Source organism: Pseudorasbora parva, chromosome 25, assembly GCF_024679245.1.
Source record: "Pseudorasbora parva isolate DD20220531a chromosome 25, ASM2467924v1, whole genome shotgun sequence".
Lineage (NCBI taxonomy): Eukaryota > Metazoa > Chordata > Actinopteri > Cypriniformes > Gobionidae > Pseudorasbora > Pseudorasbora parva.
This window is the reverse complement of record NC_090196.1, coordinates 3,009,457-3,027,032: the sequence shown is the minus strand read 5'-3', so window position 1 is coordinate 3,027,032 and position 17,576 is coordinate 3,009,457. Positions and strand designations below refer to the sequence as shown.

At 39.7% G+C, this 17,576-nt stretch overlaps 1 protein-coding gene across 1 annotated transcript; it reads right to left on the bottom strand.

The window, feature by feature from the left end:
* Positions 1-3,434: 3,434 nt before the first annotated feature.
* Positions 3,435-6,991, bottom strand: LOC137064390 (uncharacterized). Its single transcript, XM_067435722.1, has 3 exons — positions 6,749-6,991; positions 5,517-5,628; positions 3,435-4,918 (listed from the first exon to the last, which is right to left on the bottom strand). Exons 1-3 carry the CDS (start codon positions 6,989-6,991, stop codon positions 3,435-3,437), a joined length of 1,839 nt encoding a protein of 612 aa, XP_067291823.1.
* Positions 6,992-17,576: the final 10,585 nt, after the last annotated feature.

Below are 17,576 nucleotides of genomic sequence, written 5' to 3'. Positions count from 1 at the left end.
TTACAGATTACCAGAGGGAACACTCCAGCTGGCAAAAATCACAGAAGTCTTGATGGCAATGGAGCAGGGAAGGCTTAACGAATTCAGAGGGAAAGGTCTTGACCAGATCAACATCAATCCAACAGGTATGTAACCTGTTAATCGAGTTTAAACTACCTGTCAAGCGTGTCCTAGTGACTTTGGAAGAATCTGTGCATATCTTATCTCTGAATACTAAGACTATATTTCAGAGTGTGTTGAGCCAGATGATGGGATGGAGAGTGAAACAGAACTGTCAGATCATTCGTTATGTGACATCAAGTGAGCCAGGTAAAGATTTGTAAACACATTTTTTAAAGATGTTTGTCATTTCCATTAGTTAAATAAAAATTAAATCATGCCTTCAAGCAGGCACTTCAGGAGTGAATAGCAGCAGGCCAGTAAACACGAATGAAGGTAAGATGTATGAACAGGCAGATCAATGTTTAGTGCAATCAGAATATCAAGAATTCCCCCAAACAGCCTATCAGTAATTAGTAGTTTGATTTAGAAATGTATATGATTGTGTTTCTAAAGGATCTCCAGAGAGGACACGGGAGGTCATGAAAGTAACATCAGGTAAGGGACCTGTCCAGTAATAGTTTTTATTTGCTTTATTTATAAAAGTTCAACAACATCATAAAGAATAGTATAAAACTAATCCAGTCTTGCACCTACAACACATGCAGTGCAATTAATGTCATTTTCTTGTCAATAGTTCCTAGGAAGAGAAAGTGGAGTGAGGTGGAGATTGCAGATGTAGAAGAGAAAATGATTACATTCATTCACTCGGGAGTTACTCCTGGAGAAGTCGACTGCATTGCATGCATTACAGCAGACCCCAAAGCCCTCGGTGAACGAGACTGGCAGTCGGTAAAGTATTATATAAAAAACAGAATCACAGCAGATGAGAGAAAGACCACTAAAAAGAACAAAAGAACAAAATAGTTTGATTGTGTTTGAATTTAATACCCAGAAATGCAGTATAAATGCAGTTTGTGACCCACAAACACTGGCTGAAAAACAAAAATATGAACACCACACAAGGGTTAATGAATAAACGGTTCGGTCGAGCCGTTGTGATGATGTGCGCTGTTATAATGCGTTTTCCTGGTAGTTCCCCCTTTATTCCCCCAATATTACTTATTGTCCCCTTATACCAAAACGTACTTACTTTATATCTACACTATAATTACTGAAAGTTATGCTGTACATTCTTTTTACTTACGCAGTATTTTCCGGGCCGTAATCTAAAGCGTTACCACAAGAACTTTCTGACTTACCTTTCAGACAAAATCTGATTAGTTCGTCTGCAGATTATTTCCGCGAGCACTGGTGAAAGAAAACACTGAGAGCAATCCTGGAGTGAGAGAAAACACATGAAGAACAACTGCTATTTCTGCTCGACTCGCATCGCTCTCATACTGTGATCTGGAACACACACAATAAAACATCCCAGAGCTGCCATAATCAATATCAGCGCTGACCGATATTTCAGATACAAATAAAGCACTACATATACATTTATATTTACCATATTCATTAATTTTTTTTTAAAGTCTCACTAGAAACTTTGCTAAATAGTTTTTGTGATGCGGGGGAGGCGTGGTTTTGTGGGGTCGGCAGAGGGAGAGAGAGTGCGGAGCCGAGCGGGGCGTAAGTGGGTCAAGTGTAAATGAATAACACCTGTGTCTCATTGCAGTAATTGGTGGGGAGAGACGGCTTAAAAGCCACGGCAGAGAGACGAGGGAAAGAGAGTTTGGACTGGGACTAGTCACACCCCCCTGAGCCTGAGACGATAGCAAAGAGTTGAGAGATTGAATTGTAGACCCTGAGTTTTACGCCCTCGTGCGTGTTTGTGTTTACACGTTGTGTTTGAGAAATAAAGTTTCACTAGTCCCAGTCGTACCGACCCCGCCTTCTTCCTTCCACCCACGAACTTAAACACACTGGTGCCGAAACCCGGGAGGAAGAAGGGTGCACGCCGCCATGGAAACTACGTCACGCCACCCACTTGCGGATGTAAACTACACCTGTTTGGCCCAACGTAGGAATCCAACAGCTGGTCGAAGGAATACTGCGTGTTCGTCTTTTCGGGCGCTTCTATAAAGGACACTGTAATTTATTAAAGTGTGAAGATCCAATTTTAAATCTGACTCCATGTTTTAATTTAATCTGACTCTAATTGTATGTAGTTTCCTTGAGTTTGTTACATTTATAAATTACAGCTGATCGAATGATTAGTTGTGATTTAATTTAGATCTTTGATCTCTCTGAGTATCTCTACTTCTCACTATCTTCGTTCATCAAGGGACCCGATATCTCTTAGAGATATGTTTCGCGAATTACATTCTCAAACACAGACGAGCCGGTTCTGATATTAGTCAGAGGATTGCAGAGTGAATATTTTACCTTTAAGTGGTTGCGCCTGCTTACTCATCTTAAAGCGTAATGGGAATAATAATCACAGGAACTGCAATTTGCTAATACAGTGATAGTCAGAAATCAGATTATCGCTAATGTGGTGCTCCATGCTCCCGCCATTGCGTCCTGCTGTTTGATCTATCGCCGAGACAACGTTTGCGGAAATACCAGACTCCGTTTGATCGTACTAAAAGAAGCGGCCTTAGAATAATACAAGATTAATCAAAGTTAATGTTTATTTAGCCAGGCAAAATCATCAAAATATAGTCAAATTAAAAGACAATGATACACAACTGATCAGCATACAATGTTACTCAAGTATAAAATAGTATATACATAGTTTCAAAGAGTCATCATTTACCTGGCTTCTAGAAACACACGGGAACAGTGTGGGAAGTTCTGATTACAGATGCTTCCTTGAGCGGTTTGCTCCTTTCCCTTAAATACTCCCCCAGATCAAAGAACAGTAAACATTTAGCACCCAAATATTTATGCAGATCTTGGTTCTTTTCTCAGACCCAAATGGTCCCACCTATCCTTGAGGCCTGACAGCAAATGTTTATCAAAAGATCTTTATGAGCATCTCCTACACCAGAGGAACAAACCCAGTTGTCCTTCTTTTATGACCTGTTTTACTAGAGCTGGAATGTCACCAGTTCCCCTGATGTGAGAATGAAACCTGTTTACCAATCACACCAAAAGTATTTGTATTGACCATACAGAAACAGCTTGTGGCAGTATCTGTGATATTTGCATGTGACCCAGAGGGTGAGAGGGTCATATCTCGGCAGGGGTGAGGAAATAGGATTGGGCCAGGTGCAGTCTTGTTTACTCTTGCATTCAGATAGTGAAGTTTTATTGTCTTTATTGCAGCTTTAATCCCTTTAGTTTGTTCTCAGGTGAAATCCATTCTTACAGTTCCGCCCTTGGTCCCTTGGAGCAGAGACAGAGCAGTCTCCGAGGGGCCACCACCAGGGATTTCATTTTTTTTTTTACAGCTGCACTTTCCGTAGGGCCGGTATCTGTAATGGGCTGAGCGCAATGGCCATGTTGGTTGAAGTGCGCATTGCTCGAAGAAGACATCTGAAGTAACAGCACTGACAGAGTGTGAATAAGAAGATGAACACACTGGCCATGGCACATCCACGGAACATCCAGTCCCACCATGTGTACGCATACTGTGCCGAACGCGTCGAAGAACTAGACAGGATCTCGGCAGTCTTTTTCGCCAGATTTGCCTCCACTTGTGCTTGGTTGAGATGGTATTCAGTCTGCAAGACCATTTCTTGTACTAAGTCCATTGTGTTGACCAAATCTTGTGTGCTTTGTTCATAAAAAGTGTCCTCCCACCAGGGGGAAACATCCGCGTCCATTGGTACCCTTCCCAGGATGTTGATCTGACCCATTGAAAAGTCCTCTTTCACTTCTAAACAGAAAGTGTGGTTCGCAGGGCAGGTCAGACCTCCGTAGGTGAAGGAATTCATCTCACTGACGATGCACCACTGTGTGTGAGACACTTGAACAGCATCAGAATGTCCATGCAATGACTGGACGTTAACAAGCTTAGAGTCATTGGCAGAAAAAGGCTGTAAGGTGTTGCAGGTGCAAATAACGTAACTTGATGTTTCATGACAACAACTGCGAGTGGTAAACAAGGTTTCAATGCCCCTCAAAGTCATATACCCCGTAAGATAGTCCCATTTTATGATCTGATCCTTCACTACAACGCCAATAGAGCGTATGGTAGTGGAATTTAAGTAAACTTGATCTGGGTGAATTAAAGGGAAAGTGGCAAAGAACCCAATACAGCCAGTACATTCATTTCCAGTATACATCATTAACGTTGATAATAATTCAGAGTATTTAATATTTTTCATTTTCTCTGATGCAAGCCATCTATGCAGATCTAAGATTTCAATAAGATCATTTAGAACATGTCTAGGTGTTTTATAGAGACGAAGATCTAAAATCTCTTGTCTCGCTGCAGTAAACAAATCTTGTGCATACAACCTACAGGCTAAGTCATGCTCGATGGTACGGGTCTGATTGAAAATTGTCTGGCTGGTCGTCAGAAGCGCCTGCGCCTCAGATCTGACCGCTTTAATAATATTTTCATTACTATTAGTGATGTGTTGAAAACCAGTGGCCACCTGATTTGCCAACCATGTTGAAAATTGAGATTGACCTGTTATTTTGTAATTGTTGGATATAGAATTTACTGAACCAAAAAGGCCTGCTATATTTCCAAAAAGGTCTCGTTTAGTGCGAACAGGTGGAATTCGGACTGCAAGTCTATTTTTGTAATCAGAAACTAAATCATCAATGCGTGACTGTAGCCATGTGTATGTTTTGTCATTAATATCACAGTGCTTTTCGTAGGCAGACAAAATATTAGAGATGTTATACGTCACATGTGTTATCACAAGATTGACATCATGAAGCAAAGTCTTATTCACATTTCCTCTGATCAGACCACCTGGAGGAGTGGGATGTAATTTTGGACACTGTGTGGGTTTCCTGTATCCACAGGTAGTCAAGTTAAAGCAATGGTGTTAAGTCCATGAGCAATTGTGAGGGCTAGTAAAATTGTCCAGATTTGCCTCACATTTTCCCACACAGTATGTTCCTTCTTTCCGACTAGTCCAAACAAATGTTTTTACAATACTGCTCGGTGTCCGTTTTGTCAGATTGAACAGAAGTTCCGTAGACTTCAAATGTGTGTCGTTATGTGATGTTGTGTGAGTGCACCTATATGTTGCTGGTTCCAGATCCGTACTTGAATAACATTTTTTAGGATCTGTGCCATAATTATTCTTCTCATAAAATGTGTGCAGTTTACCAATTTCTGAATCTGGGAAAACTTTAAGTTGTTCCCAGGCCGTAATGTTATGGTGAAATCGGGGTGCATGTGTGTAACCAGTGAGGTTTTGGTATGGGAGATGGGTAGAACCTGTGCTACAGCAGATTTTTGTGAAGCAATTTGGTTCCGGTGCTAATCCGGGGGGCCATGTGACTATTTCTTTGTATGTGATTGAAGTATAAGATGTGAATGGCCCCTTGTTATATTTCCATACCCATCTCTCGCATCCTAGGGTGTGTGTGAGTGTGATGCGTTGTCCCAGTTCGATGCAGGTTGGTCCGGATACCAACCTGGCGTCCGGACTCCATGGAATTGCAGTGATTGTCCTGCGAAGGAAGAAGATCATAATTAATTCACTGGACCTTTGAATGGTTTACACTGGGACATGTGGTACCATCTTAATTTTCCTCTGATGGTCACGGCCACGCAGCTGTTGCAAACAGCTTTAATTTCATAGGGCCCGTGCCATCTAGGGGAAAATGCGTTTTGTTTCACAAAGACGCGTACCATCACCACATCCCCTTCTGAAAATTTTCTTTCAGTGGTTGGGTTAAATTGTGCATCATTTGACAGGTCTGACTGTTTTTGTTTCAGTACAGCCTGTGCGTGCAACACCTTCAATCTTTCTTGCAATTTCACCAACACAGTCTGCTGAGTCGCAAGCATGAGGGGCCCCAGATCTGCTGGGGAAATTTCTGGATCAATGGGTAACTTCATCACCCTTCCAGTCATAAGCTCATATGGGCTAATGCCTGTCGCTTTTGATGGGGTTGCTCGCAGCACAGTCAGAACTGTGGGTAAGACATCAATCCACCTGTTTTGGTGTTGTGCTATCTGTTTTGCAATATTTTCTTTTATGGTGCGGTTAACACGTTCAACATTTCCCGAACTTTGTGGCCTGTAAGACACGTGAAGTCTTTGCTTGATGTTTAGCATTTTGCACATGTTTTTCATCACTTGTCCAGTAAAATGAGTCCCCTGATCAGATTCAATTTGAATTGGTGCTCCCCAAAGAGGGATGATTTGGTTCGCTATCACACGTGCCACAGTATTTGCCGTGTTATTGCGAGTGGGAATTGCTTCAACCCATTTCGAGAATTTATCAATTATCACAAGGTAATACCGATACCCCCCTTTGGTACTGGGTAGCGGACCAATGAAATCCAATTGTAAGGATTCCCAGGGCCCTTTCGGTGGTTCTGGCCTACGTAGGTTTGTTCGGCCTGGTTTTCCCTGGTTAATGGTAGCACACACCATGCAGGTGTGTCACCACCATTCAATGTCCGCCATCATTCCCTGCCACCAAAACTGAGTTTGTATCAGCTGTGCTGTTTTTGTTGCAGATACATGCGCATAATCATGATATAATTTGATTATTGGTTTTTGGAGGGCTTCCGGAACGACAAATTTCCCATCTCGGAGTACTATGCCTTCAATTACATTCACCATCTGATCATGTTTCAAGTGTGGCACAAGTTCTCCGTCAGAGACCCACAGCTCTTGTTGATACTGTTTGAGGTCAATGGGTGTGACTTGGGCAGCACTTGCTACAGAAGCAGAGGGTGTCTCTTTTTGCCACTGGTCGCCTTTGACTGCGGCCAGCTTAGCCAGTTGGTCAGCAACATTATTGTTTTCCTCGTGCACATCTGGATTTTTGCTTATGTGTGCGCGTACTTTCACAATGGACATGGGGTTTTTTCGCGCTTGGACTGCTTTCCATATTGACGTTATGGTGTTGAAATGTTTTATAGGCGTTCCAGCAGAAGTGAGGAATTTTCTCAATTGCCGTTGAGCCATAAAATCAGTTACAACCCCAAACGCATACCGACTATCTGTATACACGCAAAGTGGTTCAGGGTGTGCCTTAATCGCTTCTAGCAATGCAATGAGCTCGGCTTCCTGTGCGGATACGTTAGACGGTAATTTAAACAACAATTGTTGTCCAGCATCTGTGTCTGGAAGATTGGGGGCCCACACTGCACATCCAGCATAAAAATGACCATTCTGACAGAATCGTGAACCATCTATGTATACAGGTGCTTGGCCTGGTAATGGTTGGTCATGAACAAGGCTTTGTGCCTCTTTTACAGGCTGGCATGTGTGTGGATTTCCCTCAACATCCCCGAGCAGATGTGGCAGAATTCGTGTGTTTTTTATGGTAATGTCACGCGCTTGAATGTCGGCTAGCCATCTCGCTAATCTTTGGGAAGAAACTCCCTTGATTCGGCCCTGTAACAACATTCGTACAGGCGTGTGCATTGTGTGTACAACAACAGGTTGAAAACCGACAATGGGCTCTGTTGTTTTTAGCATCCAATGCACCGCCAGCACGTGTTGCGCACATGGGTCGACTCCTTGCTCGACCAGAGATTTTTTCCGACTGTAATACGCGATTGGACGCAGTTTTCCCCCATATTCCTGAGCTAAGACTCCGCTTAGTGTTATTTCATGCGTGTCTACTTGAATGTGGAAAACTTTTGATATATTGGGCAATCCAAGGGCAGGCGCCTCGCACAAACGCTGTTTTAAATCACTAAATGCTTGTTCATGCTCGTCAGTCCATTCAAGGACATCATTTGGTTTTGTTTTTCCTTTTAGAAGCGAGTACAACGGCGCAGCGGTGTTTGCATAATCAGGGATGAAGTCTCGTAAATAGTTTGCTGTTCCCAATACTTTTTGTAACGAGTTTAAAGTATGTGGTCGAGGCAGTTCGGCGATGCATTTCTTTCTATCGTCTGTTAAGGCTCTGTGGCTTTTCGTCAGAGTGTACCCTAAATAGTTTACCTTTTTTAGTGCAATTTGGGCTTTTTCTTTGTTCATTTTAAAGCCTGCGTCACCTAACCTTTGTAACACCTCGTCAACCAGCTGCAAATGGTTCTCAATTTGTTTTCCTGTAGCTATCAAAATGTCATCCACATAGTGAACGACCTGGCCAGTCCCTAGTAAGGGACCGAGGACATCTGCCACAGCTCTGTGGAAAATGGCTGGGCTGTTGTGTAGGCCTTGTGGCATCCGCTCCCAGGTATACTGCATTTGATTTACAGTAAATGCCAATTTCCATTGGTCTTCTCGTTTAACTTTAAGAGACCAAAAACCAAGGGGGGCGTGGTTCAGCGAGGTCTGCAGCGGGAGAGAGAGCCGCGGGACGAGCGGTAAGTGAGTGGGTTGGACGCAGATTAATAACACCTGTCTCTTGTTCCAGTAATGGGCGTGGAGAGGGGATAAAACGCCAGTGGAACCGGAGACCAGAGAGAGAGAGAGACGGACGGTTGATGCCCGAGCTACAGACCCTGAGACACCAGAAGCTGGAAGTGCCGACCCGGAAGTGATTATTGTTGTTTGAGTTGAGAGAAACTATACACTACTGAGTGTGATTTTGACAGTAAAGAGAATAAATAAAACAAGCATCAACCGTCCAGCCGACCCCTGTGTCCTCTTCCTTCCTCACAATACGAACTTTGTTACACTCTTGTACCCCCAATTCGTTTGAATGTTTTTGTGCTTTTTGGACATGAGCATCATCATATATAGGCCTGTTTTACAAACCTTTAAGAATTTTCCCATAAATGTTTCATATATCAGTGAAAAGCTTTAATGTGGTATATGGCTCATATGCAGGATAATTATGCATCAAATGTGTTGCAGTTTTAAAAATAAGCTTGTGTTTAAGATTGTGAATTTCTCAAAAACATGATTTTCTGAGCCCGAAATTCAGCAAATCTTTAACATAGCCATACTTAGTTAATATTATAGATATCAAGGTTATATTTTAACAGAATGTTCTTTTCATTATGTAGGATGATTTTATGTAGAAAACGGTGAATCACAAAAAAATGACTTTAGGAGGGTTTTCACAGACAGGGTCACATATAGTGTTATTAGTGTTTGTGCTGTGATCAGTGTTGTGTGTGAAAGGTTTGATCCCCCATTGTGTTGTGTGTGATGGTCCATCAGCAGCTGCAGTATCTCTCAGCTGTATCAGTGCAGTCACTGTGACGTCTGACTGACACAGGTTTTTGTACGACTCTTTATCACTGTGTGAACACCCACTGACTGTTTGGATAGTGTACACTCTGACAGTAATAATCTCCTGTATCTTCAGTCTGGACTCCACTGATGGTCAGAGTGAAATCAGTTCCGTGATCGGCTCCATTTCCACTAAATCTAGATGGCGTTCCAGCAGCAAGGGTTCTGGTGTAGTAGACTAAAAGTTTAGGAGCGTCTCCAGGTTTCTGCAGGTACCAGGCGACACAAGACTTACAGTTACCATCTGACCGGCGTCCAATGGAGCTGCTGGTCTTACAGGTCAGAGTGAGTGTGTGTCCGTTCTGAACATGTTTCTCTGTCGGAGTCTGAATTACTGTCACCTGTCCTGCAGAATCTATTGAACATCGAAAAGACATTTAACATTTCTCAATTGAAAAATACTTCTCATTTTAACTGCTAATCATGCATTAAAACACGATCTTACCTTCAAAATACATCCCTAAGATCAGGAAGAAGATGATGAATGTCATTTTAGTTGTTGTGTCTGTTATTATGATGAAGAGTGTAAGTCATGAAGTTTTAAACTCACAGCACTATAAACACTCTCAGACTGAAGCATGTGCTGACAATGCAAAGAAGTGGGCAGGATTTACAACAGCTTGTGCTCAGAACACACTCACACACACTAGAGTTACACAATGATCATTTCCATTCTGACTCATGTTATTTTTAGTAACTAGTGTTAAATTCAGAAGCAGTTTAAGGGTCTCAGGTCTTATATACAGGGCTTGACATTAACACCTGCTAACCCGTCATTTGCGCGTGGATTTTAGCTGTGGCGTGTAACACACACACTCCCACTAGCCACTTTGGTGAGGTTGAATTTTATTGTAGTCTTCTCAAAAGGCAGCTATAATCGTGTTGCACTTTATAACCAATTACACACAATTATTGGTAACACTTTATAAAAACTACACGCTATGAAGCATTAATTAAGCATTTGTTAAGCATTAGTAAATAGTAAATTAATCATTTATAAAGCATTAGTAGACATTAGTAAGCCGTTTATAAATACAGTTATAAATGCTTTGTTATTGATTTATAAGCATATTTGTAATGTGTTTAATAATTGTATTTTCATACTTTATGAATGATCAATTTATCATTTATAAATTCTATATTAAATTATTTACAAACCAGTTATTTAGGGGTTGTCTGTGGTTCATAACATCATTTAGAAAGAGCTAGTAAATGATTAATAAACTATTTAAATGTACATTTATACATCTTATTAGTAATGGTTACTAAGTGTGTTAATAAAGGCTTTATTAACATGTATTCTTATTGTAGTTCATGATTAGTTCAGGTAGTTATAAAACATTTAGTATTTGTTAGTTAACTATTTCTGTGAGCTCATCTAAAGTGAGGGCTATTTATACCTTATAAAGCATTTACAAAGGAGATATAAAGGCTCAGTTCTCTACTAAACAGAAAAAGGAAAAACAACACAGAGGGTTACAGAACATGGACATCTTTAGACATTTAGTAATGGTTACTAAGTGTGTTAATAAAGGCTTTATTATCATGTATTCCTATTGTTATTCATGATTAGTTCAGGTAGTTATAAAACATTTAGTATTTGTTAGTTAACTATTTCTGTGAGCTCATCTAAAGTGAGGGCTATTTATACCTTATAAAGCATTTACAAAGGAGATATAAAGGCTCAGTTCTCTACTAAACAGAAAAAGGAAATAAACACACAACAGAGTGTTACAGAACATGGACATTTATTTCAAGATACAAAAATGTGTAACAAAACTGTGCAACTGTACACTTGATATAAAATGAAAAAATAAACATCTGCAATGACATAGAAAATAAAAATATTTTTGTCAAAATGTAAACATTGCTGATTACAGGATACAAATAAATAAAATACAATAAAAAATTTTTTATAAAACAAATAAAATACAATAAAATATTTCACAGAGAAAACATTACCTCAGAACTACTGTTTAAACATTACAGCAGTGCGGAATGAACAAGTTTCCGTTTATTGTACCACTTCAGTTCACTTTCTTTTCAGGGGCAGCAGCTTACCCGAAGCCTTAAAGGCTTTAATGGTATCCTCTATAGCTGGATCCTCCTGAATTGCAGCGGCACATTGTGTGGCAAATGCACTAAGTTTAACCTGACTGCTGTGATTTAGAAGTTCCTTGTATTTTACAGGCGCAGTTATGTACAGCTCTGCGATTGGAGCATTGACCACTACAGTGTTCCGGTCCACCCCAACATGCTTGAAAGCAGCTGACATGGTCCCTCCTCTACTGAAGTGGCGAAGAACTCTTTTATATCGGGCCACCACCTGCTGTGGTGTTTGAGCTGTAATTCAGAGAACATAGAATTAGTGTTAGTATTTGTGTACACCCTTCCACAAACTTCAGTAAAGAAAAATAGCAGACCACCTCAGTTACACCCAATCAGACCAGTCCAATGTAAAAAGTTAAATTACATTTTAAATAAAAAAATAAATAAAATAAAAATTATATATATATATATATATATATATATATATATATATATATATATATATATATATGCCGAAGGCTTTTAGAATGTGTGTGCTACCCTCTCGTATACGTTACGCTATAGGGGTGTAAGTGTACAAATTGCTCACGGTTCGGTTTATATCACGGTTTTAGGTTCAAGGTTTCGGTACGGTTCTGTATAAGTGTGTTTAGGGAAAAAAGGACTACTGTCAAATAAAAATAAAGAAAATAAGAACAAATAACAAATACAAGCAGCACACCAATAAATAGTATTGCGCAAAGATACTAATAAAATAAAGGTTTTTCAGGCGGGTCTAACATTATTAAATTTCTCTACCTAAAAACTAAAGTAATCAAAATTTTTTTTTTTTTGTATATTTCACTGTTTAAATGAAAGATTAATCCTTATTAAACTTACACAAGCTATTCAATCAAGAGCAGTGAGTGATGTCTTTATCTTTTGTTTGACATTAAACAGAGTAAAGGTTACTGCCCCTTTAAGACCTAATGCAGGGATATGCGTCGTCTTTCTCGACTGTATAAAGTTCTCTTAAGGCATATTCAGACTATGTCTGCTTGGATACTCATCAAGATGGACATGTTGACATACTTCTTGTTTGAGTTTGTCCGTTCAAGCGCAAGACTTGAAAGAGAACTGAATTTGCACGCTCTACACGCCTGTTTTTCTTTGATTATCGCTGTTGTAGTGTATCACTGAGAAGGCAGCACGTGTATCCATTGACAGAAACATACATAAAAAATTATTTTCAAGTTACAACCTATATAAAATATATCCATCATCAGATGTGAGATGAACCCATAGACAGGAACCGTGGTGCAAGTGTGTGCCGGCACCTTTTACACAGCACCCCTGCTCACATCAGACGGCACCCCGGTTGGGAAACACTGACCAGCTCCCAACCCAACTTTGAGAATAGATTAACGGCGTTATTATTTTTAAACTCCCAATAAACGTCTCACGTTCACGCAGCACGTTATGCAGCACGTAACGCCAATAACGGCCCACCACTAATGTATGTATATATATATTAGGGCCGGGACTCGATTAAAAAAATTAATCTAATTAATTAGAGGCTTTGTAATTAATTAATCGAAATTAATCGCATTTTAATTGCAAATATTTGACCTGAGAACAATGAGAAGTCATTTTTCACATGGATTTTTAGTATACCATTGAATAATAACTGAATACATAAGCAAAATCAACAAAATATTGTTTATTTATTTCAGTCCAGCAGACCAGCGCAATGTTTGCCATTTAGCAAAAGCATTTTTGTGATATTTGAGGCTCGATGTGCTGCGGTGATACGCGAATTCCTTGTTGTATAGCTTGGACACAACCATGCTCTTGACGACGCTTCCATCCTTTCGTTTTTTTAAAACAAAATTTCCCATCCACGGGGCCAAGCAAAGCAGTCTCATCAGCTTCTTCCTTCATGTTCACTCATGGTTTGTTGTTGTGGTTGTCATGACTCCGGAGCGCTAGTTGGTGTTCCAGTATAATCGGTCCGTCGAAACTCATTCATTGAAAAACGTTCCGCGGTGCAAAAATAAGTGTGGTTAATTTTTTTTTTTTGTGTAATTAATTAACACGTTAAAGTCACGTAATTAATTAATCTTAATTAACGCGTTAAAGTCTCGGCCCTTATATATATATATATATATACACACACTCACACACACACACTTTTTTTTTTCATTTGAAATATTGATTTATTGGTTTGTATTTTTTATACTTAAGCTAAAGATTATTTCTCTTGAGGGTAGTTGCTGTAGATTGTTGTTACTTATTTCAGAGTGAAGTAACTGTTAGCTTATGAAGTTATGATTTAATGTAGGGATGGCAAAAAACTAAACATTTTCTTGACCGACCACCTAGCCTCATTGGCCGGTTAACCGATTAGTTTAAAATATGCCGCGCTATTTGAAATAACAGCCGCGAGCTGCGCCTGCAATTTCGCAACTGTCGCATCTCTCTGCCGCAACAGACTGTCCCGGCGCCGCCGCCTCCTTTCCACTCAATCACACTATTTTTTAAATCTTTGTATTAAAGATTAAAGTATTAAAGTTTGTAATCGGAGGACAAATGGCTCCTTAGTATTGAAATGGTTTGGGTACAAGGTGATCGCGTTGAAAATAAAGGCATTTGTCTAGCGTTAGAAGCTCATTTGAAACATTGCCACGGCTCATTTAAGAAAAATGCCCCGAAGAGACGCCGCTTTAGTTCGAGGTAGTGCTGACAATAATAAAGAAAGACGATCAACACCTTGTGTTACCACTGAAATGTAGATGTAATATATTTCCAAATGTAAGCCCATCTTATGCAAAATGACGCTTCATCCTGTCGTCTGCCCCGGCTCTAACCTCGAGGGTTTTAGCCTGTTTACTTTTGGCAAACCTTGTGAGCGCGCAAACACAAACGCTGTGACCTCGCGCCAAATGTTTTTATTGGTTTATTAAGGACAAACAGGCGAGTTATGAAAAATTGAGTGTGAGGGATTTGTTCACTTCACACAAAAAGATTTTGGAATGAGATGCTAACTGTAGTAGCGTTTAGTCCACTGTATAATAGCCTAATTTAGAGATCACTTTTTTTTTTTAACCGACAACTTTGATTGGTTAATGTTGATACGGTCAACCATCGGTCAAACGGTCATCGGTTAACATCCCTAATTTAATGCAATAAATGCAGCTTATTAAGTTGCCCATCTCATTTTGTCTTTAACAAAATATTAAAAAAGTGAAGCTGATATAGATGGTCTACCAGGTTAAATCCCCAATCATTTTTATGGCACGCATAATTTGACATCATGCACCAATTGTACAATTGTAATCAGTGGCAAACTAAAAACTGAGTGAGTGGAAAGGGTGAAAATAGCATGCTTACCTCTCTGGCAAGTTTTTGTTTCCATTTTCTTCTTCCCATACTTTTTCTCTTTCCCCTTCATCCTCTTCTTCTTCTTCTTCTTCCTGTCCCCCTCTGATGAGGATGCAGAGGAGGAGTCAGAGATGGTATCAGAAGAAGATTCATCGGAGTCACTAGGGGAATTTGTAGAGACGGGACTCGCCTGTCTGGAGCCTGTGCCAGCTCTTTTAAGAGCTGTTAAAATGGATATAAATACATACATAAGGTTCACAGCTTGCATCACATGGTTCATAGGAACACAAAGCTTAAAAGGTTAGTTCACCCAAAAATGAAAATTAGCTCATGCTTTACTCACCCTCAAGTCATCCTAGGTGTATATGACATTCTTCTTATAGTATTCTTATAGTTGTATTAAAACAGTCCTGGCTAATCCAAGCTTTAAAAAGGCAGTGATTGTAGTTCTGTTTTTGAAGTCCATAACAATGCTTCTGCAGTTCAAAATGCTTATGCTCATAAGACGTAGCATAACCATTTTGAACTGCAGAGGCACTTTCAACACTTTTTAATAAGTTAAAAAACGGAAGGTGATCGGCTGGAACTTTACTCTATAAAATTTAAATATGGATATTTGTTTTACACAAACACATAGATTCACTTTCAGAAGGCCTTCATTAACACTAACCCTAACCCTAACTAAGCTGTGTGGAGCAGTTATGATGGATGAAATGCATGTTTATAGACTTGATTCACTGCCATAAGCAAAACAAAGCTTGGATTAGCCAGAAGTTTTTTTTTAAATAACTGAGTTTATTTGTCTGAAAGAAAAATGCCATATACACCTAGGATGACTTGAGGGTGAGTAAATCCTGGGCTAAATTTAATTTTTGGGTGAACTACCCCTTTAAATTCACATAAAAAGATTCAACTGTATAATTTGAATAGATGTTGTGAGACTTACCTGAAGCCAGTTGCTCTTTTAAATAGTCCCTCTCCTTGGTCAACTCATCAATTTTGTCTTTTTGCCACTCTACTTTTAACTTTAACATCTCTAACTCATGGGACTTTCGTCGGTCTGCAAGATGTGCAGTGGGGGCCATGGAGACACCTAATTGAAAATAACTGTGCATTATTGAATGAACAGAGAATGTTACATTTAAGTTACTTTCTTGTTATCTAACAAAGTTTCATCCACCCCTGTACAGTACGCAAAGATAGTCAACATGTCATTATAAAATTCACCTGTTGACAGCCAGGCTTCCTGTCTGAAAGTGCATGTGATGTGATGTGCTCCCGCCCCGCGCGTCAGGACATCTAACTAGCGTGCAAACTATTATCAATAATGTGTGCCAGTAAACAACAGAATAGCATACTCACCACTAGTTTCACTGACGGACATCTCATTCATTGCATCCTTTTCCACGCTGGCATTCTTTTTGCCCCGGGCTCGCACGCCTTTTCGACTTTTGTCGGAGTTCTCCATGTCAGAAACACACTGCTGCTACACCTTTCCTTTGTCCCCCCATTGATGACGTATGAACGCAGGAATTTTCCTTTGTTCGTCCCATCTTGATTACGTGAGAAAGCGGGAGCGCGATTTCTTCTTCTCCTTCTTCTTCTTTAGGGTTTAACGGCAGCTTGCATCCATTAGTGTTGCACTACTGCCATCTTCCGGTTTCACTTTCCTGTAATATCCATTACATCATATTCTTTTCATCAGACCTGTCGTTCTTAAAAAAATGAAAAAACTTCCTCTTCTTTGTTCATTCGCCCCACTTTCCAGTATTTCCTTCATTCCTGTCTCTTTTCCTAATTCTTCCATCATTTCTTTTCTTTGTTCATCATACTGTTTGCAACTCATCAGCACATGCTCTGTAGTTTCTGCAACCTGACAATACCCACAAAAACCCGTTGGATGCTTCCTTATAATATGTAGAGTGCTATTCAAATTACTGTGACCTATCCTTAATCTGGTCATAACTATTTCTTCTCTTCTATTTCCTCCCCTATTCTTCACATCCCCAACTTTATTTTGAATATTATACAAATGTCTCCCTTTAATTTCCCTGTTCCACTGACTTTGCCATTCTCTAATGGTTTCTTTCCATATAATACTCTTCCCTTCTGATTTTGACAACTTAATATTTGTTTCAATACTCTCTTTTTTAACAGCTTGTTTGGCTAACTTGTCCACTCTCTCATTACCCACAATGCTGATATGCGCTGGAATCCAAATCAGTTGAATCTTACTACTTTTTTCCCTTATTCTTGTGTATATTGTCAATATTGTATACAGTAAGTCCTGATGACTATTTGACTTGCCTATCCTGAGACTGTACAATGCTGATAAAGAGTCACTTCCAATTAATGCTTTACTTATTTTGTTTTCCTCAATCCATTCTAATGCCATCATAATAGCGTATAATTCCACTGTATATACACTCAGATCATTGGTAGTTCGTCTGCAAATCTCACTTCTTTGATTAAAAATGTAAACTGCAGATCCAGTTTTCCCTGTTTCTGGATCCTTTGAACCATCTGTATAGATCTGTATGTAATCTTTATATTTATTTCCTGTATATCTATAAAATTCAGCTGCCAAATCTATACTATTGCTAGCTGTTTTGGCTTGCAGTAACTTAAAATCAACTTCCATGATTTCTAGATTCCAAACCGGGATATCAGGCCATGTTACAGTTGAACAAATCTCCTTTTCATACACTCCCAAGTCTTTAGCTGCCGCATCTCCTATCCACCCAAAACTTAACTTTTGTGCTCTCTCCCTTTCCCAGTTATCTTGCAGTATTCTTTTGATAGGATGACTATTTCCATGTCCTTTTATATTTATCCAATA